This window comes from Numida meleagris, chromosome 4, assembly GCF_002078875.1.
Source record: "Numida meleagris isolate 19003 breed g44 Domestic line chromosome 4, NumMel1.0, whole genome shotgun sequence".
Classification (NCBI taxonomy): domain Eukaryota; kingdom Metazoa; phylum Chordata; class Aves; order Galliformes; family Numididae; genus Numida; species Numida meleagris.
The window spans coordinates 94,198,273-94,221,506 of record NC_034412.1 but is presented as its reverse complement, the minus strand read 5'-3'; the positions used below and the strand labels follow the sequence as shown (position 1 = coordinate 94,221,506).

Below are 23,234 nucleotides of genomic sequence, written 5' to 3'. Positions count from 1 at the left end.
TATTAGGAAACCCTAGGATTTGAAAATGTGGAGCAGGAAAGGGCTCCCTCATTTAAAGAAAGCAATCCCTTTCAGACATTATCTGCCAGCTTAATGCAATCCTTTCCTAAGTAGACCAAGTTTTAACTCTGAAACCATATATTCCAATCACTCAATTATATATATTTTTAATCTGTTATGTCCACTTGTTAATATGTATTATTAGCCACAATATTTTGGTATGTGTGGGAATTCTTTCCTTAACAGTCTCTTTAACAATCCTTGTCTTGTGGCATGGAAGACAGGTAGGAGTGCCATAGTCGGCCAAAGTTGGCTGGATGGGTTTCCAGAGAAGGACCAGTAAAATTTTATGCTGTTCCTTTTCCACCAATTTTTATGTAAGTGTTTTGAAGACAAAGATCCACAGGCACAGAAAACTTCAGGCTTTTGATTATCAGCACTGGCGTTTTGATCTTCCAGTGACCCTCAGAACTGAAAACAAATTTATCTTTGCAAAATGTGAAAAGATAAATGTAAGGCTGCTGAAAGGCAATGGTAATAAGTGCCATTATGTAGAAATCCCACTTACAGCCAAAGGGAAGATCTAAGCAGAAGAGTTAACTGAACTCTTCTGTAGAATAATGCCTTATGTCTTCTATATTTTGTGGATTTAAATAGATTTTATCACTTTGATTTGCTTTTCCCAAAAATATGAAAAAAGTAGAGTACACGACTAACTGGCATTAGACTTCTGTATGAAAACCAGCAAAAGCTGGCTCTGGTAGGTCATTTAGAAACCTAGATATTCCTTCTTTACTTCTCCTGCTAATCAGTTTTTCATGGTTCCAATCTAGCCTCCAACAGAATAACCATCTCTTTTTGTTCAAAATTATCCACAGGAGAATTCATAGGACTCAAAAAAAAAAAAAAGTACTTCTGAACACCCTCTAAGAAATTTCAGTTCAGTAGTGAAATACCAAAGGCTTACAGGTACAATGCACTGTTAAAAATTGATCTAGGGTCTTTGCAGTAAGAAAATGTTAGTTAAATACCACTCCCAGCCAGCTGATCCAGCTTTAAATTAGGGATTGTAAAGCAACCTGGCAGGACTGTTTCATCTGAGTAGTGACCAGTATTTGTGCTATGCTGTCTCCATTTGAATGAAACATCAGCTGCAATACAGACTCTTATTGTTCTCCACTCTCAGTGCTATAGTAGATGCAGGGATGCTTGTTATGGTTTTGAAGGTTGAAGCACAAAATGGAAGATGAAATAGCATTCATAAAACAAAACTGAATTGTTAGTCTGCATAGAGTAAGTACTTATCAAGCTGCTGCAAAAAGTTGACAATGGCTATGATTTTTCCCTGAAATTGTGGTGTTTTGGCTGAGATTAGATTATCCTTGCAGTGACATGCGATCGTGGGTCATCAGCTCTATCACTAGCAAGATCATTAGGAAAATGTTTTCCTGCCAGGATGAGAAAAATCCTGGTTGACTGCCTATACGTCTCTTCTCCGCACCACTTTTATTTGGGCATCTTTTGCTGTGAGCTGAGTGAGTCTACATGCATTATAGACACAATGTAAGAGCAGAGAGTAAATATTTATCGTCTACTACATACAGCAGATTTCTAAGTGAAATGCTACTCAGCTAATCATTAATACTGTTGTTACCCAGTGCTGGGTGTGGAATGGATCTCCTTTATTGCTCCTTGGAACAGGCTTCCAATTCTTTGTTGTTTTTGTTGTTGTTGGGTTGGTTGGTTGTTTTTGTTTGTTTTGTTTTGTTTACATTAGGATTTTAGCTAGCTTTTCATAGCAGTATTTTTTTTCTGAATCTTGAGCTGTATCTTGGAGATGCTGGCTAAAGGGATTCATCTTGAACAGGTGATAGGGAGGGGAGCAGGTATGGAGGTTGAAGGGCAGGATTGATGAAGGAGATTTCAGTGCGGGAAAGAGCAGATGTGGGCTCAACAGAAGCAAAAATGGAAGCTGAAAGAGTTGGTAATAGAGAGCTTAATGTTTCAATGCTAAATGTTTGAAAGCTAATGAAATGGGCAAAAATGCAAGGCTTTTTACAGCAATGCCCTTTTTTCCTCAGTAAACTGGAAAATGAGCACAATTAATTGTTACACATTCCATCAGAGTACAGATCAAAGGAAAACCAAGACCAAACCCCCCAATATTATTTTTATTAAGTATTGGTTTCTGGTTTGTTTTGTTTTGTTTTTGTCTATTAATGGCTTACAGTCATGCATCGGGTTTCTGTATTTCTGGAAATTAACAGCTCTTCAGAAGTTAATGAAATTCAGCAGCTCACATTAAGCATGAATTTTGCCCTCTAGATCTGATCTGAGTATCCCTTGTTGACACCAACATACCTCTGTGGACTCAGTGGTGTTAATCCTACCTGGGGCTTGTAAGGACTTTGCTGCTTAATTTAAAAGAAAGTATTTCTTAAGGACATTAACTCAGCTTCTACCTCTGGGCAGTCACTCTCCTAATTTTAATAATTGCTTAATTTTTTCTTAAAATGGTCAGATTTTAAAACTGGCGACTTTTTGTAAATACAGCACATACTCATCTCTTCCTTTCTGAGCAGAGATAACAATGTCAGTGGATCAGGGAGATGGGAAATTGGATAATTTTTGTCTCTTTAGTATTTTTAAACTGCTGGTTCATCCTCTGCAGCTGCCTTGCATTTTATAGGTGCACTAAATTTGATGACCGTGAAGGGTTGTTAAACAATATACTGTGATAAAAATAGTTCCCTCTGCTGACATTATGTGTTTTTTTTCTAAACTAGCTCCATAAATTACATCAACATAAGCTATTTGCACTTTTTTATTTTATTCCAGAATTTCAGACAGGTAAATTAAATTGTCTCTGTAGGGCCGAGAATAAAAAGGAGCACATACAAATGATGGACTCGGACCCCCAGTAGTTATTCATTTAAAATATCCTTGCTCTTGCAAGTATTGCATTTGAAGACAGTGGACTTTTCCATGACTCTGTTACTGGACAACGTGCCTGAGACAGTGTCACACAATACTCCTATTACCTGGTTTTTGTAGAGCTTGCCATCTGAATATAATTAGTTAATGACTGTATGTATTTCAGATTAAATGAGGTAACATGATGTTTGACAAGTGAGTTGAAAGCATTAAGTGACTCTGATATTTCTGAAGAAATTTCATATACTGGCAGGGTTATAGAAGCTTGCTCATATTATACATAGTATAAAATCAGACTGATATTAAAATGAGACTTTAAATAGTATCATTTAAATCAGAGATAAGCATTCAATTACTTTGATCTAATAGGTCACAGTGTTGAATGATAGTTGGTACTGTGGGAGATGTTGACAATGTTGACAAATGAGAATATATTCTCCTGACTCAAGAAAGGATTACAATAGAGAAAATAGTATTTAAAGGACAAGCAATGGAGGGAAACTGACAGTAAGCTATATCATAACAGGAGAGGTCATTTGAAGAAACAACAGCTTGATTATACAGCTAATCCAAAAAATCAGGATGGCACTTTTACTTGCTGTTGTTTCTCAATTTCATACAAGGACATATACTATCTACTAATAAATGCATCATAATTACATGTCTGTATGCTGTCTTCCAACTCTTATCCTTTCTGTTGAAGATATGAGGTCAAAAAGATTGCATACGTTGTAGGAGATAATGAAAGGACAGACAAGAACTGGATGATGAATATCAGTTTGAGTATTTTGAGAGGTTAAAGTCTGGGATTTTGAAACATTGATAAAGAAATTCAGACATTCAGTAAAATTCCATGACCTAAAACGTAAGATTTAAAAAATTCCAGCTTGAAAATGAGCTTAAATGACACAATTCCTCTTTCCAGTTTTGTTTGGTTTAACTTCTGAAATTCCACTGATAGGGCCATTCTCTTCGTACCGTATTGCCCTGAGCACTGACCATCCAGCTCTTTGAAGAGTGCACGCAGATCAATTAAACATTCTGATTTAAAATCTTTGACTTCAGTTGGTATTTAATGTCTTACTTTTTTTTACCGTGGAATGAGAAATATTTCATTATCATCTGACATTTTGTAAATATGGAAGATAGATACTTATAGAACACCTCTGTTTGGATTGATGTGATAATCTACTAGATGAATTACTGCCCATTTTATTACACATATGCTCAATAGTGATGTGCTGGTTAATGATCCAACCATTCATTTGCTTTTGCAAAAATCCTTTTACTTAAATATAAGAGGAATAAATTATTAGATTCCTTCTGGGAAAAAAAAAAGATTAAAAAAAAAAAGGTACTGCATACCATGAAAAGATTTTGGATTCACATGTACTTTTCACACCTGTTGAGATTTACCAGGTCCTAAAGAACAGTTAAATGAAGTTGTTCATGGTAAGAGGCACTGTAAATTTTGGAGTGAGCAAAAGGAGAAAAGGGAAAGACATTTGTGGTATTTGCACTCTTATCCTATGATGCTCTGTTAGCTTTACTTTCTGAATATCTCTTAATATTTCAGTGGTTGAGCTAATGCATCCAGTCAAAATCTGTTTAATTTCAAAAGCTTGTGGATTTGCACAATTTGGTAGTGTTTCTTGAGATGTTGCTATTGGTTCTGAGAGGAAAAAAAAAAACATCCTCAAACGTGGGAAGGGGTAAAACGTTGACAAAATAAGCTCATAAATCGATGATGAAGAGAAATCTATCATCAGCTCAGTTGAATTACAAGTTGAAAACAGTATAGTTTCACAGCTGACAAAAGAAAAATAATTATGTCAGTTTTCCACTTGTGTGGCCTGGCTTGTTCAGTTTTGTTGTTTGTTTTGTTGTTTTTTTTTTAATATATATATCCTATTTTCTCAAGATGTACATGTAAAGTCATTTGGCAATATACTGCAGTGATTTTATAAATCCACTTTATTTTCACAGTTTTGTTTTCTTGTACCTGTAATAGCATACATTTATGATTCATCCACCTGAACAGTAGTTAAAGATCTAATTCTCAATTTAAGGAAAATTTGAAGTATCATCTGTATTTTTCAAGAGCCCATGAGAAGCTCCTGTAAACTGCATCATCGTATAATTTCCATTGTGTTATTGAAGGAAAGGGAAAGTAGGCCACACGTGTTTTTCAAGAGCTTCTTTACTGTGCCTTGATTTCCTAGCCTTTCCTGCTGCAATGAGGAAGGTAGAATCTAATTTTCATATAAGCCCTTATTGCAGTTGCACCTTTTAAAACAGAGGAGAAGAAACAAGCCTTACAGGAAAAAAAAAAAAAAAAAGAGGTGAAAAGGCTGCTCTCAGAAATTTAGGTAAGTGCAGATGGATCGATCCCTCCCTACAATCAGTTCTCTGCAGTTTGCTGTGTAATAATGGGGAAGATGCTTGAATATTACATTTGGCGATCTCTGGCGCTGTTTAAAGCTCAATAATCCTCAACACTAACATCCTGTCATGAAGAATTAGTTAAAACGTTGAATGTGGAGCAACTAAGGGGGATGTGATATGTATGTAGGTGTTTGAAAAGCACGGATATGAAAAAAAAAGAGATAAATTGTTGAGGTTGATTATGTAACTGTTAGTTCCAGTGATGAGAAATGAGATGAATCAAAGAAAGGTTAGGGCTGAAGATCGGCAATGTCTTGATTAAGGAGGTCAAGACACATACAGAATGAGGACTCAGTGAAAGCGAAGGATATAATTACCTTGACCATCTTAGTTATAGCTAAACATAATTTCCTGGTAATGGAATTAATAAACCTTACGCTGAAATCAATAGAAGCATATTGTTACCTTCTCTGGGAGTTGTGTAAGGGCTAGATGACTTTGCAGATATCTTCTGGTTCATTTTTTATGCATCTGTGAAAATTAACTCCCTCACAGAATGACATCTCTTGCTAAGTTAGTCTTTGACAAGACTTCTTGCCTGCATTTCTGTTTATGTAAAACTTGTAACTGGAGCAAACTGAGATTCAGAGGGAAATAGTCCTCCAGTTGTCATAGGGTCAGCAAAGAATGGACAAATTAACTTACTTCCAGAGGTCTCATCTAGACCTATTCCGTTTGACTTTATCATTGCATCAACACATTAATGACATCTGTGGAAGTATGTTTTTTTTCCAGACTCTTATTTCTCTCTTTCAAAGTTAAAAACATAGGTAATTTGTCTGTCCTACTGAATTAGGGAAACAGCATTTCAGAAATTTAAGACAATCTTGCCATTGTAGATTAGATATTTATTACAGTCTACATGTCTCCTTCCTTCCCCAAAAGCAATCAAACAAAAAGACAAAAACACTCCAGAGGAATGAGATTCATTTCCAGACGTTGCTGTTGCATCATCACTTTCCTTGAAAGGTAATGTGTCTTTGTCTGATCTTTCAGACATAAAAATGAAAACTGTCCTAAAGAACAAGTCAGGATCCCTTTCTGGAGGGTTAAGTATATCATTTGTCACCAAAGTCTTGTTAGTTTGGCTGCTGACATGTCAAAAAGAAAAATGTTTTGGTATATAAAGATCCCAGCAAAGGAGCATATGGCTGTTTTTAGCAGCTGGATTATTATCTGACAGGATGGCAAATCTGTTTGTGATACTGGCCACATTTTGTTTAATAAACACTGTTAAGCTTTCACTAAGGTTCAATATTCATACACGAAGAACCAAAAGGCAGAACAGTGCTATCAACTAAATGAAAATAAAAAGGTAATTAAGGAATGAAAACAAAGTGTAGTCTCTATCCTGAAGATAGAAACTCTGTTTTTAGTGTGGTAGGCAGACCCATAGTTTCACTGGTAAAATTGATTTTAAGAACTCCAGTGAATGCTGATAAATATTTACTCCTTGATAGTACTAAACTGTAAAAGCAGTACAAGTCATTCAAGTGACCGAGCAAGTTTAGCCTGGCTAATAGGGAACAGCATAGCTGGAAAAGAAATGTTGATCAGCAAGGATGTGTTTATTTATTTTTTCTCCTCTTTGTGTATATTCATTTATATATACATATATATACACCTACATATGTGTACACACACACACACACACACATATATATGTACAAGAGTGAGATGGACTGGGGGGGATCATACTTACCCTGCTTGTGCTAAATCTGATATTAAAGTTTCAAGGCCAAGCTGCGATAATGCAGCTGATGATTGCATTGAAACTAAGAGATGAACTGCTGCTGTTTTGGAGTGTCTATGTGAAATAGAAGCATGGTTTATAGAAATTACTCATGTGATCACCCAAATAAATTGATTGAATTCAAGCTCTTGGCAGCCCTTGCTCTAAAGCCTGAAAATGAGGTAGTTAAAAAATAATGTTCATAAAAAATATATTTAATCCTGAATATACGAAATAAAATTTCTAAAGTGTTGTAATCAGCATTTCTGTCTGCTTCCATTCAGTAATCATTTTTAGGAGTAACTGCAATGAAAAACTCATTGAAGAATTCTCAGGCTGTGGTTACTCATACATGCATGTACAAAAATGAATATCCAGTATATACGCATATATATATGTGCATATATATATACATGTGTATATGGAAGTATTCTCCTTCATAGTGTGTCTTTAGATTACTTCTCTGGATTCATTTACATAATGGTAAACTTTCAGTGTTCACAGATTTAAGTCTTACATGAGCTTTGGTTCAATGAGAGCTTTCATTAGATCCAGTGAAATTTTGCCTGAATTAGGAATGAAGAAAAGCCTTCTAAAGACAAAAAAAAAAAAATTCCAAAAAAAATCATTTTAAAAAATTATTTATCAAATGTTATGTAAAACCCAAAAAGCAACTCCAGTAAATGTCCGAAAAATTGGTATTGCTGCTACAATTAGAAAGTTAATATTTTTGGAAGTCCTTCAAGTATGATGTATACACTGAGTAACAGGGAGCCTTGAGGATGCAAAACATGCAGGAAATGCATGCAGCACATTAGAAAAAGGAGAAGAAAGAGGAAGAGGTACAGTAGAGAAAAATGAAGAGGACAAAACAACAAGGATGTTGCTAGATATGAGAAATTAATCTTAAAATGAGGTCTGCAGTCAAGGAAGATAGTGAAGGATCCTTTCATGAGGACTTGTGTAAAGATGGTTTTTTCTTATAGGGAAGAGGAGACATTGAAGATAAGCGAGAGCTGAGCAATACACGTGGGTGCCAGGTGTTAAAATAAGATGGGGTGAAAAGGTTTTCAGTCAAGGGAAATGTGGTGAAATGAAAGTTGTTTAAATGCTGTAAAAAAATGGAAGAGCACTTTCATACAAACTTGGTGTGAGATAAAAGTACGTAAGAATGGTGAGGAGGCCAAAGTCCTTCATCTTGGAAACAGAGAAAAGAGTTATTTAAAACAAAAAATAAAACAAACAAAAAATAATAAAAAAATAAAGAAGGAGAGAGAGAGAAACACAGAATTAGTGACAAAACCAGTAAGTTTAGAAGATACGTTTGTGATTATCTTTGAGGCTGATCTTAGGGTTACTAATATGTGATGTCTTTCCATTTTGTTTCAGTGGGCTTTGAATCATAGAATCACAGATTGGTTTGGGTTGGAAGGAACTCGTAAGATCATCTAGTTCCAACCCCCTGCTACAGGCAGGGACACCTCCCTCTAGACCAGGTTGCTCACAGCCCCATCCAGCCTGGCCTTGAATGCTTCCTGGGAGGGGCATTCACAACCTTGCTGGGCTTGGACCACAACCTGTTCCAGTGTCTCACCACCCTGACAGTAAAGAATTTCTTCCTAATATCTACTCTAAATCTACCCTCTTCCAGTTTAAAACCATTTCCCCTCATCCCATTGCTACCTGCCCTTATAAAAAGTTCCTCCCCAGCTTTCCTGTAGGCCCCCTATCATGACATGAAAACAATTGAGCATACGCACGTTTTTTTTCCTCAGAATATTCAAATTCATGTAAAAAGCATTACTTCTGATCAGTGTTTTAATTTGTTTAATAAAATAGACATACAAAAACAATTGGTGCTTAATATCTGAGGTATAATTTAACCCCATGTTCTACACAATACAGAATTACCTGATTTTGTTTGACATATTCTGAAGAGAGTTTTGACTTTCCGTAATAATGAATATAGTTTCTCTCAGCTCTGTAATGTTTATCAAACGTCAGTGTACTTGGGTCCCATCCAGACGCAGCACTGCGGTGCTGTCAGCAGAGCTGCCATTCTCCAGAAGAGATATGAAAATTAAACTCATCTTCATATAGAAAAAAAAAAAATTCAATGTAGTTTTAAAACTAATGTTGTTTAGTACTGTCTTATCCAATATATCTTCATTTTGATGACTAAATTACTTTCTGAAGCTAAATTGTCGTAAAATAATTTTAGAAAGTGCTTTCTGATACAATAAACTTCCAGACTGTATTTTATGAGTGGAAGAATTTATCAATCTTTATTGGCTGACTGACTTATTCCTGGTCACTCTAAAGTATATCTCCAGTGAAAGGTGTTCAAGTGTCTGGCTGAAATAGGCAGATAAATTAACAACCCTGCTTGTGCAAATGTATTTATGTGTGATCAATCTGGGCAAATGAGTTGCTTCATTAAAAGAAGAGTGGCTTTTTAAAAGAAGGGAGTTTGATGCATATGAAGTATTGAGAGAGCTGAACTTGATGAATACAATTGAGTTATTAGTGAAACAGAAAACAGAATATGATGAGAAAAAATTTTAAATAAGTATTTATAAATATATATATGCACTGTTTCAATATTTATACATAAGAAAACACAATTCTAAATATATTTTCTTGATCTTCCACTTATCATCTCTTAGACTTGCATGACAAAATATGCTTTGTCATGTAAAAAAAAACCCACCACAATTGGTTAAGGAATTAGAGATTCTCTAGAAATAGGATACCAGTGAGCTGTTGTGCATAATAACATGTTCGCAGGTCAGCTGTGTATAAGGAGAATGTATTACCTACCTGCATTTGTAAGACCTGTGCTAAAGTACTGTGTCAATGTGGGCTACAGACTGCAAGAAAGATGAAGATGGATTGAACAGGGAGGTAAAAATAAGGACAAAAACCTAGAATGAAGTGTGGCTGATGAGAGAAGATTGAGTGAACTAGTTTTATTTAGTCTGGAAACGTGAAAATTGCTACCGTTTTTCCTCTATGAACTATGTAAGAAGCTGCTGCAAAGCAGAATGGAATAAACAGATATTATTTTCCTTGCGGAGAGGAAAAATAGTTCTGGAATAACATCGTAGCTGAAAAGTTCCAGACTGGAATGAAACAAAATATATTAGCAGCAGAGAGTTCAGCACTGAAGGTGCTGCAAAATCCTTATCAGCATAGGCTTTTGATAATAGATTAGACAAACATTGTGAACGATACATATGATTTTTGCCTTGTTGCAGGAAAATGTGCTAAAAAGCTTTTTCAGTTGCTCTCAATTATTTTCTTCTATCATTTTAGAGGCTAAATGACAAGTTATTAAACTTGCAGCCTATAATGTTTAGGAAGCAAAAATATAATGACATTGTGTCCAGGCCCGGGACCCCCAGCACAAGATGGATGCAGAGATGTTGGAGTGGGTGCAGAGGAGGGCCACAGAACAAAGGGCTGGAGCACCTCTCCTATGAAGAAAGACAAAGGGTTGGTCTTGTTCAGCTTGGAGAAGAGAAGGCTCTGGGGAGACATTGTGGCCTTCCAGTGCTTGAAGGGAACTTATAAGCAGATGGGGGAAGTGACTTTTTATGTGGTCTCATAGCAATAAGACAAAGGGAATGGCTTTAAACTAAAAGAGGGAAGACTCAGATGTGAGGAGGATATTAGTTACTCAGAGGGCAATGAGACCCTGGAACAGGCTGCCCAGCGAGGTTGTGGATATCTCATCCCTGGAGGTGCTCAAGGCTGGGTTGAATGGGGCCCTGGGCAGCCTGAGCTGGTGAGTGGCAACCAGCCCATAGCAAGGGTTAGAACTGGATGGGCTTTGAGATCCCTTGCAACCCAAGCCATTCCATGATTCTATGATCTTCAAATTAAACTATACCATATCCCATTTGAGGAACCCATCTGGAAGTGTTAAATCATTAGTGCTGTTCTGAATACAAAAAAAAATCTGAGTTAATGATACCTGCTCTTTCTCCTGACAATCTTTCTTCTTTAAACCAGAAGAACAGTCTTGAAATGATAAGTAAATGAAAAATATCAAATAGGTATCAAATGCAGCTAATGTATAACCTAATGGGTGAACAAAATAAAACTAGTGTCTTCCTTGTTCCTACATCAAACTTGCACTTTAACTTTCAACATCACTAAGTAATGGTTGGCCAGTGCTGTCAGTAATTCAGGAGTGTGGCATGGGACAAGTGTTTGCACTATTCAAAGTGTATGGATTTCTATGTTCCAGCTTTAAGGTTGTTCCCTGCAGATTACTTTAATCCAATGTAATGATTTCATTACATGTCAGTATGTATGCTGTCAAAAACTTATGAATGTGTATGCATGCACATGTATATTCCACTGCTGGGTATATATCATTAGTTATTTGTATGTATAAAGAAGTTATTTAAGTAAATTGATGAAATGACAGTAAGTGGAAAAAAAACGTTCGTTTCAAAATGTAAAATACGAAGTGTGCTTGTTATTCCTAAAAAGCAATATAATATGGACAGTTACTTGGAAGAGTTCTGATACAGTTGAATTCCAATAAAGGATTAACATGCAAAAAAATTTGGCACAAATTTCAACTTCTGTGTCAAATTGTATTTACAGTTAGAAAACGCTTTCTAATACATAACCCAAATGTCTCCTGCTGCAAATTGAGTTGATCACTTTTTGCCTTACCCTTTGTAGACACAGAGAATGCTTGAACACAGATTCCACTGCATTAGATTTGAAAACTTCATGTTTTTTGCAAAGCTACTTTTGTCTCGAATACAGTTTCTTGTCCTGTGATTATCACCTGATGCTATTCTACTGGCTGTTTAGATGAGTTGAAAATGTATTGTACTTGAAAAAGTATTCAGTGAAGTTTAGTTCAGCCATATGGCAATGGCAGTACCTTATTACAGGAAGTCTTTTATCTTTTCCAACATTAAGCAAATCCATACTTTCACAAGACATTGCTTATTTACGTGAAGAAATTACTCTGAAGTAGGGTATGAATTTGGAATCTAACAACTCCTGAGCCCTGATGTGGAAACTCGTATTACAGTCAGCCAGAGGTAAAGGACCTTGCTGGAGGTGATTTCAGTAATTTGAGTGGAATTTGCTGCTGAAATTATGGCTGCCTCTGGGAGTAGCTGTTCAAAGTCATTTTCAGCAAGCTTCTGTCCTCTCTGATGGGAAGTATGCATCCTTCCGTGGCTTGGAAATAGGGGTCCATGCATTTTCTGCGTGTGTGAGGAAATAGCTGGTCTCTGTAGCCCTGGTCTTGCAAACCCAAGAAATCTGTAGATCTCTTGGATAAACTCCCTTGCCATTCTGGACAAGCCTCACTTTTAACAGTATTTTAAAAATCTGAAATCAACCAACTGAATACAGAAATTGGAAGAAAATTCCAACAAAAAAAACCTCTGTAACATCACGAGAGGAGTGAAAACTTCCTGATTAACTTGACTACCTTTGATCTGACAATCAAATCTTTTAGCTACTACAAGTAAACCAGCCAAATTTTGGGTTTGTTTTTGCTTGTTGATAGTTTATATACTATTAAATCTATTTCTGCTACAATCAACCTCTTCCACAGATTTGCAGAAGAGTATAATCCTCTGTTTTTATTAGCAATCAACCACTTTCTAACATGAGTGGCCACTGAGAGTGAAACTAGACAACAACAAGGTTATTTAGGAGCCCTGTATTAGGATACATTTGGCCTTGCATTTTTCAAGTGCACTCGTGCTGAGGGTGCACTCAATCCCACTGTCAGTGTCACTGATGAATGTGTCAAAGAGCACTGGTCCCAGTACTGATTCCTGAAAGAAACCTCTTCTCACCCATCTCCATCTGGGTATTGACCCACTGACCAGAACTTGCTGTGTACCATCTTGCAACCAGTACCTCATCCACTGAACAGTCCGTCCATCAAATCCACATCTTTCCAATTTGGAGAGAAGGATGTTGTGAGGGACTGTGTCAAAGACCTTACTAACATTCAGACAGATGACATCAGTGGCTCCTCCCTTGTTCTCTGACGCAGTTATGCCATCATAGAAGGCCACTGTGTTGGTCATGCAGGACTTGCCCTTGGTGAAGCCATGCTGGTTGTCTTGTATCACCTCCTCATAAGGTTATGTTTTCTCCATATTACTGGTATACTTTTCAATCTTTTAAAAATCAGACTTTGAAATTAACTTGGTTGAGCTAACAGTTTCTCAGGACAGGTATAGAAATAACCAGTTTGCTACAATAACCTAAACAAAATTGGAAGAATTCTAAGTGAGCTCCTTCTGTGCGAAATTCGCTTTACTTCCTACAAGGGTCCTACAGTGAGGAATTTAATCAACTCATCTACATACATTATGATTTCAGAGGTTAATGACACAGCATAACTAGGTCAACTTCCATTTTCTGTGAAAACGCAGCAATTGATCCTTGCCTGGAGAGGAAGTCATACAAAAAATTATACAAAAAAATCATATCTGATGTAACAGTGACAGAATCAGTCCAGCAATATCATATACCAGACAGAATCAGTCCAGCAATATAATCATGCAAACTCTGAATCTTTGTGCTAAGTTCAGGGATAGACAGTAAGTGCTTTATTAGCCACCAGTATTGTATTTTTATAACTTGGGTCTAAAACTCAGTTCTTTGCTTGTGGATACTCCTACTTCTTGGCAAAGATAAAGAGTCAGGGCTATGTATTTTCACGTAGGTTTGCCACAAATGCTAGATGTGTTCCTGATTTTGTCATGTCAACTGCCATTCTGCCTGAAGAACTATTGTGGAAATCAGGCAGATTTGGATTGCAAAATACTGACGTATTAATACTATTATCATACTAGCTATGGTATCATAAAATAAAGGATAAGGTAAGGTTTTTAGAGATGTAAGAAAATTAAGGAAAATAAGTGTTTATTTTTAAGAACACGTATCTTTTTATATTCATTTGTTTGCTCATGTATTAAAGTGTTTTCAGAAAAAGGCACTGAGGTTGTGCGTAAACCTGCATTACAGTACATAGCATCTTCCCTTTACCATTGCTTCTTGATTCATTTAGTCTTGTAGTGAACCGAGCTCTAGAAATCCAATGACATTTTCACTAACCATCTCAAATGGTCTGAAATTTTTGTGTAAAATTCTTTATCTGTTTTACCATTGGCATTTCTAGAAGCTTGCCAATGGTCTTTCTGGATTCTGCTGGGCCTGCTCGTATGAGGATTCCTAAGTCTTTCCAGGGATGACAGACTTGAGCAAGGTATATTTTCTTGTCCCAGTTTCCTAGGAGACATTGTTTAACTGTTAGTCATGTTATTATATCCACAAGATCAGAACTGTCAGTAGCTGTTTTGTATGGGAGTTCAATATTTTAGATCTCATATTATGCGGCTTCCTTAATTTTGTGTTTTTTTGTTGACATATCACTTCACACTTAACTAAAAATAATAAACTACTTAGATCATGCATATCAATAACAAAGTCTGTTAGAAATGAGAGATTGCTTGCTTAATACCAACAAGTTCTTTGGAGAACATCAAATCCCCTGACAGATGAGTGTTGCCACAAGGATTTATTTTGTACAGCCTTTAACTAAAATAACTTCAGTTGCGTTTTCCTATTTAAGAGTATTGAAGTAGAAGGTTATAGCAAAATGATTTATAGATAGCAATTGCATTCTGCAGCTTACCTATTTCTCTAAATGAAATTACAGATTCAATTTGTACTTGATCTTGGGCACAACAATGTCAATATTTGTATATTCATCCGTTTAACTAGAAAGTAATTTTCCTTTGTTCCTTCTCAAAATATTTAGAAGTTTTAGAACACATGATAGTGTTAATTTCCTTTTTCTCATCGTCAGATACACAGAAATGTGTCTCTATATTTGGAGCATTTTGATTGTTAATTATGATAGCTGCTCTGAAAATAATGCCTCCTATTTATTATGTTGGCCCATGAAGTCAGAGGTGGATGCTGACAGTATGACAGTAAAAGCTGAGCCTTTCCAACAATATTCTGCTATGTTTTGTTGCCATGTGACAGATGACAACAGAGGGGCTGTCTGACAAAATGACATCTGACATGGAAGTGCATATGAAGTAAAAGTGTTTCATTGAATTCTCCGTGTGGCATCTGTTGTAGTTTCCATGGAAATAAACAGGAGGTGACCTATGTAGAAGCAACCTCTGTGGAAGCATCTAAATTTTTAAGTGGTGAGGGAGCAAAGCCAAGTTTTCTAACACCATGTTTTGACCATTTAATCACCGTACTACAACAGTGGAATGAGAAAAAATATCGAGTCCTGTCCTGTATTTGCAAATTGAATCTTAACTCACTTTTAGTTTCAGAGATAACACACAACCAAATCTCTTCTCTGACTGTTTTGTTGCCAAAAATCATAGAATCATAGAATCACCAAGTTTGGAAAAGACTTCCTAGATCATCCAGTCCAACTGTCCACCTATCACCAGTCATATCACGTATCACCTGTCATATTGTACTGAAGGAATGAGAACAGTCATATATTGACCATTCACTATAGAATAAGCATTCATAGTGAGTGTCACAGCATTCTGGTGTGAGATTTTCTGCGAGTGAAATGGAGGACTAAGAAATGAAGTGATTTAGGCGAGGTCATATAGCTCCAGTCCAGGACAAAAAGATCATCATGCAACTTGTAAAGCTAAACATGTACTTTAGCATAATCTCTGCAAGTTTTCAGTTCTGTGCTATAGATAGATGGTTGTATGTTGCTTAAAATAATCCACTTAGTTACTCCAAATAAAATGCTTCTTACTAAGACTGGGGCAAAGGAAGGAGTTAGTGTGGGAGTGTTATTTCCTAATAGGAGGCTTAAAACCTGCATTATTCTGCAATATAATCTTAGCTAGTGTCACTGACAAAAGAGCACTTTCCTAAATATCTTTCCCCCCCTTTGCTTCAGTTCTCTGTCTTGTTCCTCCATTGGCTCCCTCAGTTGTCCAGGATTGAAGTTGCAGGAGTACCAACAGACCAGTGTGAAAACTGTTGCTTCATGTGTTTGGTGTCACAGCTATTTAGACACTTGAAATATCTTGCAATTATCCGACCTTATTGGGATCTGCTACTGTGGTCTGCTAGCCAAAACAAGGACTTTACTAAAAAAAAAAAAAAAAAAAAAAAATTACTGGCTACTACTATTTGCATGGTAATTGCTTTGCAGTGCTTATTAAATCAGTGTTTCTGGCACAGCTTTGTGATAGCAGAAATAGGGTTATTAATATAATATGACAAAAAGCTTTTCTCATTTTGTGCTGTTTTTGTTGTTGTTGTTGTTCTTTTTTAATTAATTGCTATTTTCCCGTGGCAGGAGGGAAAATGGATTCATTGTTATTCTCAGCGTCAAGAGATTTTGATGAGGGTCATTGCATGGGCTGGAAAATCAGTGACGTTTGCAGATGTTTAGGGAAATATTTAATGGGATGAGGTCAGCTCCACTGTAGACTTCTTGTGCCTCTGTGTTTCAAGCATGAAAATGACTGATGACTTGTCCCATTCATCAATCTGAAATGCATCCTCAGCACAGTTAATCTACTTATAAGCTGGAAGCCCAACACTTTGAGACTGTGCTGAATTTACTGTTGCTGTTTTCATTACCAGTTGATACAATCATACAGGTGCTAGGTCTGGTCACAGCTACTGGTTGATTTTAGTAAGCATTTGGGGAGATTTGGGATTTGGAAAAATAGTCTTATAGGAACGATTTTAAATGTTTCCGCTTGAGGCATTCCTAAGACACTTGACACAAAAACTCTATTGTCTGTACTGCATCTTTTCATACCATTATTTTTAGCTGCTCTGATTTCAAGATGTTACTGTAAAGACACCATCATACATTTTCTCTTAAGAGCTCCAAGGACCCAATGCAATTTGTAGTTAGGGTTTAATTAATTATTAGGCATATGTAACTGTCAATCATTAATTTAGATACTTCTGGCTTACAATTTTTGGAATGGAGCTGCTTTTATGAAGAGTGAAAAAATATACCATTCCATCTGTTAGCCAAAGCCACCTGGCACAAAGTCATTTTGGGCATCATTATGGAGTTGGCAAGAGTTTCGGAAAAAATGTGATTTCTACAGTTTTAATCCCAATTGGTGCTTTACTTTGTAGCGATGGACCCGTTCTTTTTCTCACAGCTTTAAGTAAAAAAGCTTGTGTTCACCTTGAAAAAAAAAAATGCCTAGCATCAACAAATACAGGAATCAAGAGACAGGCATGAAATAATCCTAAGCGCATAATCAAATGAGTGGAACTGAAGCTGGTCTGTTGTTATAGGCAGTTGAAAGGAATCACATAGGAGTTGCATCATTGTCCTTTTAATCTCTGTAGGAAGAAACTTGGGACAATTTGAGAAATGATTCTTCTCCTTCATGATAGTGTGATTTTTTTTTTTTTTTTCAGAATTCTGGGTTTTACAAGATTGCTACATCTGCAAATCTATTTTCTTACTCTTTTAGCGGTGAAATTTCTTCTTTAATCCTCTGGAAACAGAATACAGGCATAAAAGATGTAACAAATTACTTTTGAAATATAAAGAAACTTTCTCCTTTTAACTCCTCAAAGGGAAAAGCAGACTTACACACAGTCAGCTCTAGTTTAGATAAAACTTCTGAAGTAGGAGAAAAAAGATAGAGCATTTAAAAACAAAGGGAAATTTTTCCCAATGTTTATTGCTGATTGGAAACAGTCTTTAACTATAGAATCAAACATCTTGCAGAAGTTGCACAAGAAGCATGTATATATTATATATTTTAGAGCAGCAGCTGAGGCAAAGCTGATTTAATGATGTAGACAGAATAGCATTTATTAGGTACGCCTGAAGCAGGTAGTTCACATAAAGCTTACTCCTTTTTTACTTAAGTCAGTGAGAATATCAAACTGCATTGAAGTTTTACTTTTCAGAACATGTGGCCTGACCAAAGAACACGGGGGAAAGAGGGGGTATGACTGTTTACGTGGGTGGATAGTGATAGGACAAGGGGGAATGGTTTTAAACTAAGATGGGGGACATTTAGGTTAGATGTTAGGAGGAATTTTTTCACTCAGAGGGTGGTGACGCACTGGAACAGGTTGCCCAAGGAGGTTGTGGATGCCCTGTCCCTGGAGGCATTCAAGGCCAGGCTGGACATGGCTCTGGGCAGCCTGGTCTAGTGGCTGGCAACGCTGCACTCAGCAGGGGGGTTGAAACTAGATGAGCATTACGGTCTTTTTCAACCCAGGCCATTCTATGAACACGTCATTCTGTGTGTGACAGACAGGTAAAAGTTTGTAACTGAAAGTATCAAGAGATGACCTTGTCACAGAGGAGCTTGTTGACAAATGGCTGCTCAGAATAGCTTACTTTGTTAAGGATTTTTTCCTTGTGGCAAAACATTCTTATGCCGCATTTTAGCATCTAGGGAGAGCATCCTTCGTTTGAATCTTTGAATGGTTGAAGTCATTCAGTTATCGTTCCGTTTAATTAAATGGCTTTTAATATTTAATTTTCATGAAGGGAAAAATGATCCACCATCACAATTATGATTTATTTTATTTTATTTTATTGCGGCAGACATTGGGAGAGAGCCTTTGAGATAAGTTTAGTAATAAAAATGCTTATGGTAGTTTGTAAAACGTGTTATCTGTAATGCAAAAAGAATTGTTCGTGTTGTTAATTAATAAGCGATGTGTTAGTCTGGAACCTGGCATTTAATTTACCCTGGTAATGTCATTCAAAGTAAGTCACAGCATACATCAGGATGTCATTCTGAAGAACCCCTATTTCTTAAATCTGTAGAAACATATGGCTCATCAGCTAAAAGTCATGGGCTGACTTTTGCCTGTTGTGAGAAGAAATCTAGGAGAATATATTTATGAATAGGTGTAGTATTACACTTAGTAAATAAGTAAAAAGTACCCACCCAATATGATGTGCTCAACGAACTGCTCCAAGCCACTCACTTGCAATTAATTCTCTAATTGCCTCACTTTCTGTAATATGCTTCTCCGTAAGTGTTGGTGGAAAAGTAGATGTCCCTGGTGGCTCAATGTGGATGTATTCTTCCCACATTCAGCAGGTAATCAATTGTCTTTAGATTTCTCTGTAGGCTTTTCCACCTACCTTATGCCCATCCTAACGGCATTCATTTGGTTTGTTTATTCATTACTGTCTGCAAAGTTCCTTATATTCTTGACCTTGAAACTGTCTTGACAGTGAATATTAAAACACAACTCTTGTCAGAAGTTGCATCACTAAAGGATACGCTATCAAATTTGCTCTGACTGAGGATTGTAATGAATTCATTTTACACTGAAAGAGCAAATTGCTCACATTATTATGTACAAATCATTTGAATAATCTGTTTTCTAAATATTTTTAATTAGGTGAAATTATTAAGACACATTGGAAATGGGTTCATATTTTTTTTAATTTAAGACGTGAGAAGTCAAACTGTGCCTTGTTTATTGTGTTTTTCTTTAGTTTCAGTTGAACAAATTAGGAACAACATATTCAAATTAACATGAAAATGCCAGCTGTGAGCTCCATCTAAACTAGAATTTGGTCTTTACCAAAAGCCACTGTAAGATACAGAAAGGCACAGTCTATGATGGTTGACTGGTAAATTCAGAACAACCCATAAAAAAGCAGTGCCACACCATATATCCTCACTTTATTTATTCAGATGTATACGAGTGTGAATGATGTGCTATCAGCTTTAATCAAAAACATGTTCTTAGGTAATTTCTTCGCAAATCATGTGGAGAAAGGGTTACTTAATTTGTCTGTCCCATACACTAATTAACGTATATCGGAATAAAGCACTCCTAAGCATGATGTTTGAAGCAGAGCTTGAAAAACTTAAGTGGTGGAAAGATTTTCCAAGAGGAAAACATAATCCCATGCCATTTCTTGCCTTTCCCATGAACCACAACCTTTATGTGGAGATTATTAGCTTGAGGACATAGAAGGCTCCCTGAGAGTACAACCAAAGAGTGTTCATTTCTGCTCCAAGCCACTGGGTTTCTTCTGTCTTTTTTTTTTTTTTTTTTTTTTTTGTGAAAGAGAGGAAATTAGAAAAAAGAAACACAAATAGCCCCAGTGAGCAGTTTGGCATTATCTCAACGAGAATCAGAGCACAGCTCCTTTTCATTCCTCAGTAGCGTCTCGTTGTGCATCCAGCTTAGCACCTCCTTTGGTCCACAGAAGTGCTAGGGTAGGACTACTAAAAGATGGAAACAAAACAGGGTCTGTTATATTGCATTATGCAGATAAATCGGTAAAAATGCCTTTTTTTTAAAAAAAAAAAAATTATTTTAAATGATGTCCTCTAGGAGATAGAGGAAGCTCTATCAGAGCAAGGGCAACCTGTGTGTATTGCAGATATGGGGTTGGGTGGGTCTTCTCCAGCCTCGGCTTCTCCAGCTGCATGTAGCCATGGCTGGGAAATAAAAAAGGCTGTGTCCACCCCACAGTGTGCCACATCCCAGCCACTGCACCTAAAAAAGCACCTTTTGTAATCCAAAAGATTGTAGAGGCAGATGTACTCAGTTAGTTCCCTGCTCTCATTTCTATACAACCATTCCTTTTTTTAATGCCTCTTTTTTTACAACAGCGATGTCATGTAGAAGGTGTTCCAAAGTTCTTTTTTTTTTTTTTTTACTTTATGAATATTTCTGTTGCTAAAGTGTACATGGGCCCCTGTCACACTCCATATCCTTCTCTTGGAGGTTAATAGGAGCATATCACAAAACCTTACCTCTGCTGTAAACCAGCTTCGGCTCTGACTAATGACAAGCAACAAGGAAGGAATATGCCAGGCAGTTTAATGAGGAGTAGTACAATAACAGTAATATAATTTGAAGTCACATAAAGTTGTGAGTGGAAAAAGAGGAGGTGTGTGTTTGCTTTAAAATCAATTGCCAGTGTATTACGATTTTATTTTTTATTTTTTGCAGTAACCCTGTGTAGACTGGCCACTAGAGGGGGAATGGGTTCACGTTTTGCTGCTGCGCTGAAGCCGGAGTCCCAGGTTCTTTGCGTCTCTCCTTCTACAAAAACTTTCCCAAATCTTTCTTCTTTTCACTTGTCGGCAGCTTATCTTTATCACGCGGTTACGGCCTTTCATAGCTTATGCTTAACAGAGCTGGGGACGATTTTCAAACAGAAGGCAGAGTAATATCAATCTAATTTCATAAGTGCTGTTCAGTTGTGCGTACATTTTAGATATTATTTAACTTTTCTTTCCTTTTCCTCCTTTTTTTTTTTAATCTCCACACGCTGAGCAAAGATTTTCAATGCAATATCCAGAATAATGGTTGTTCAATTATTGCATATAACTTACATTTTCACGGCATGGATGAACAGCTTTCCTGATATTGCGTCTTTTGCTTTGTATTTGACAATTGAGAATTTCATCCATCAAATCTTATGCAATCTTCAGGTTTTGGAAGTCCGTCTGCACATCCTCCTGATTTTCATTACTTTCTGCAGCATAAGTAATCTGTCATTTGAAAAGCATTGTCATATATTTCCAGATTGCTGCCAGGATGATTCAGCAGCCCTGGCCTTGAGACCATGCCACACTCCCTGTTTTGCTGTACTGAGTAAAAAGTCAGTGTGGTTTGGGGTGCCTAGCTATAATCGTGGAGCTTGTCTTGCTTACAGGAGCCTGAATGTGTTCCAAATTACTTTGTTAAAAGATCTTTGCACATCCAGATAGAAAATGTTCTGCTTTTATACGTCACTTAAGGTAGTCTCAAAGTTAAGGAGTGCAGGTAATAATGGATAATAGAGAAGCCGGCCCTTACTCCACAAAAGCCCAGTCAGTGTATCCCTTCTGTATGATATTACAGACCTTAACGGATCTTTAAGCCAAAAAGATACTGCTTAAGACTTATCAGTCCATTAGGATAATCTCTATTCAGGTTGGAGATAGGGTAAGTATTTGGTGCAACAGCTACACTTCCTAGAAATCTGCATATTTAGCAGCTCCTCCACTTTATTTTGTGTGCTTTGTTTTTTATTGCTTTGTTGTTTTTTTTTAATCTTGATAAATACCATTTTGTCCTAATGATTTGCTGACTTAAATGCACTAGTTTGGTTCTTTAAATGCTCTAAGTTTTGTTTCCCATTTACAAATGTCTCACTTACTTGGAAACAATAGGTTTGATGTAGATTTTAGTGTTTGTTTCAAGTTTGATTTTCCAGGACTTATTCATCAAATTCTCATTAAGAGTTGTCATTAGCAGCCATAACTTGACTCCTTTGCTAATGAAAAATGACAGATTGGGGCTAGGTTATGCTTCATAACAGGAAAACATAACCAGGGAAAAAAATAGAGAACTTTTCATCTCCCTTTTTTGTGAAAGACATGAAATGTGACTTCAAAAAACAACTTAGGGGAACATTTCTGGGAAGATCTTTCTTCGACTAGCTGGAATAACTTTGTGTAATCCCTAGCAGTTGCTGGAATTGGAAAACTACATGCACAAAACAAATAGAACAGAATTTGGCCCCAATCCTTGCCATGGGCCGGGTGCCACCCACCGGATCAGGGTGCCCAGGGCCCCATCCAATCTGACCTTGGGACCTCCAGGGATGGGACATCCACAGCTTCTTGTTCAAGAAACGTTTGGGTGTTGTACTAAGGGACGTGGTTTAGTGGGGAAATACTGGTGGTAGGTGGACTGAATGATCTTTGAGGCCTTTTCCAGCCTTGGTGATTCTGAGGTTCTCTGGGCAGCCTGTGCCAGTACCTCACCACCCTCTCAGTAAATAATTTCTTCCTAATATCTAACCTAAATTTCCCCTCTTGGCCACATTAAACCTCGTTTAGTTCACATGGGCCTACTTTTCAAGCCTATCAGGTCCCTCTGGATAGCATCCTTTGCTTTTATGATGTCAACTGCAGCACTCATCTTGGTGTCATCTGCAAACTTGCTGAGGGTACACTTGATCCCACTGTCTATGTCATTGATAAAGACGTCATTGATGAAGATATCAGATAACAATAAAATAGTTAAGATTTTTAAAAATATAGCCCCCCCATAAACACCAACAACAAAGCACAAAAACATGTCAGGGGAATAAGCTCAG

General features: G+C 36.8%; 1 protein-coding gene across 6 annotated transcripts in view; it reads left to right on the top strand.

Annotated features, from left to right (window-relative positions):
* The window catches only part of CTNNA2 (catenin alpha 2), a 457,330-nt gene that overhangs the window by 275,921 nt on the left and 158,175 nt on the right, over window positions 1-23,234 (top strand). The window contains exon 1 of one of the 6 annotated variants that reach the window (XM_021395888.1): window positions 13,184-13,244. The exons of 4 other annotated variants lie outside the window; for them this stretch is intronic. Coding sequence is in view for 1 of the 2 variants with exons in the window: in XM_021395887.1 (XP_021251562.1) it covers window positions 21,127-21,168 (42 nt within the window). In the remaining variant the exon portion in view is untranslated. Of the gene's footprint in view, window positions 1-13,183; window positions 13,245-21,122; window positions 21,169-23,234 lie in introns of those variants that run through there. One more of the 6 variants, XM_021395887.1, reaches the window with a different exon arrangement.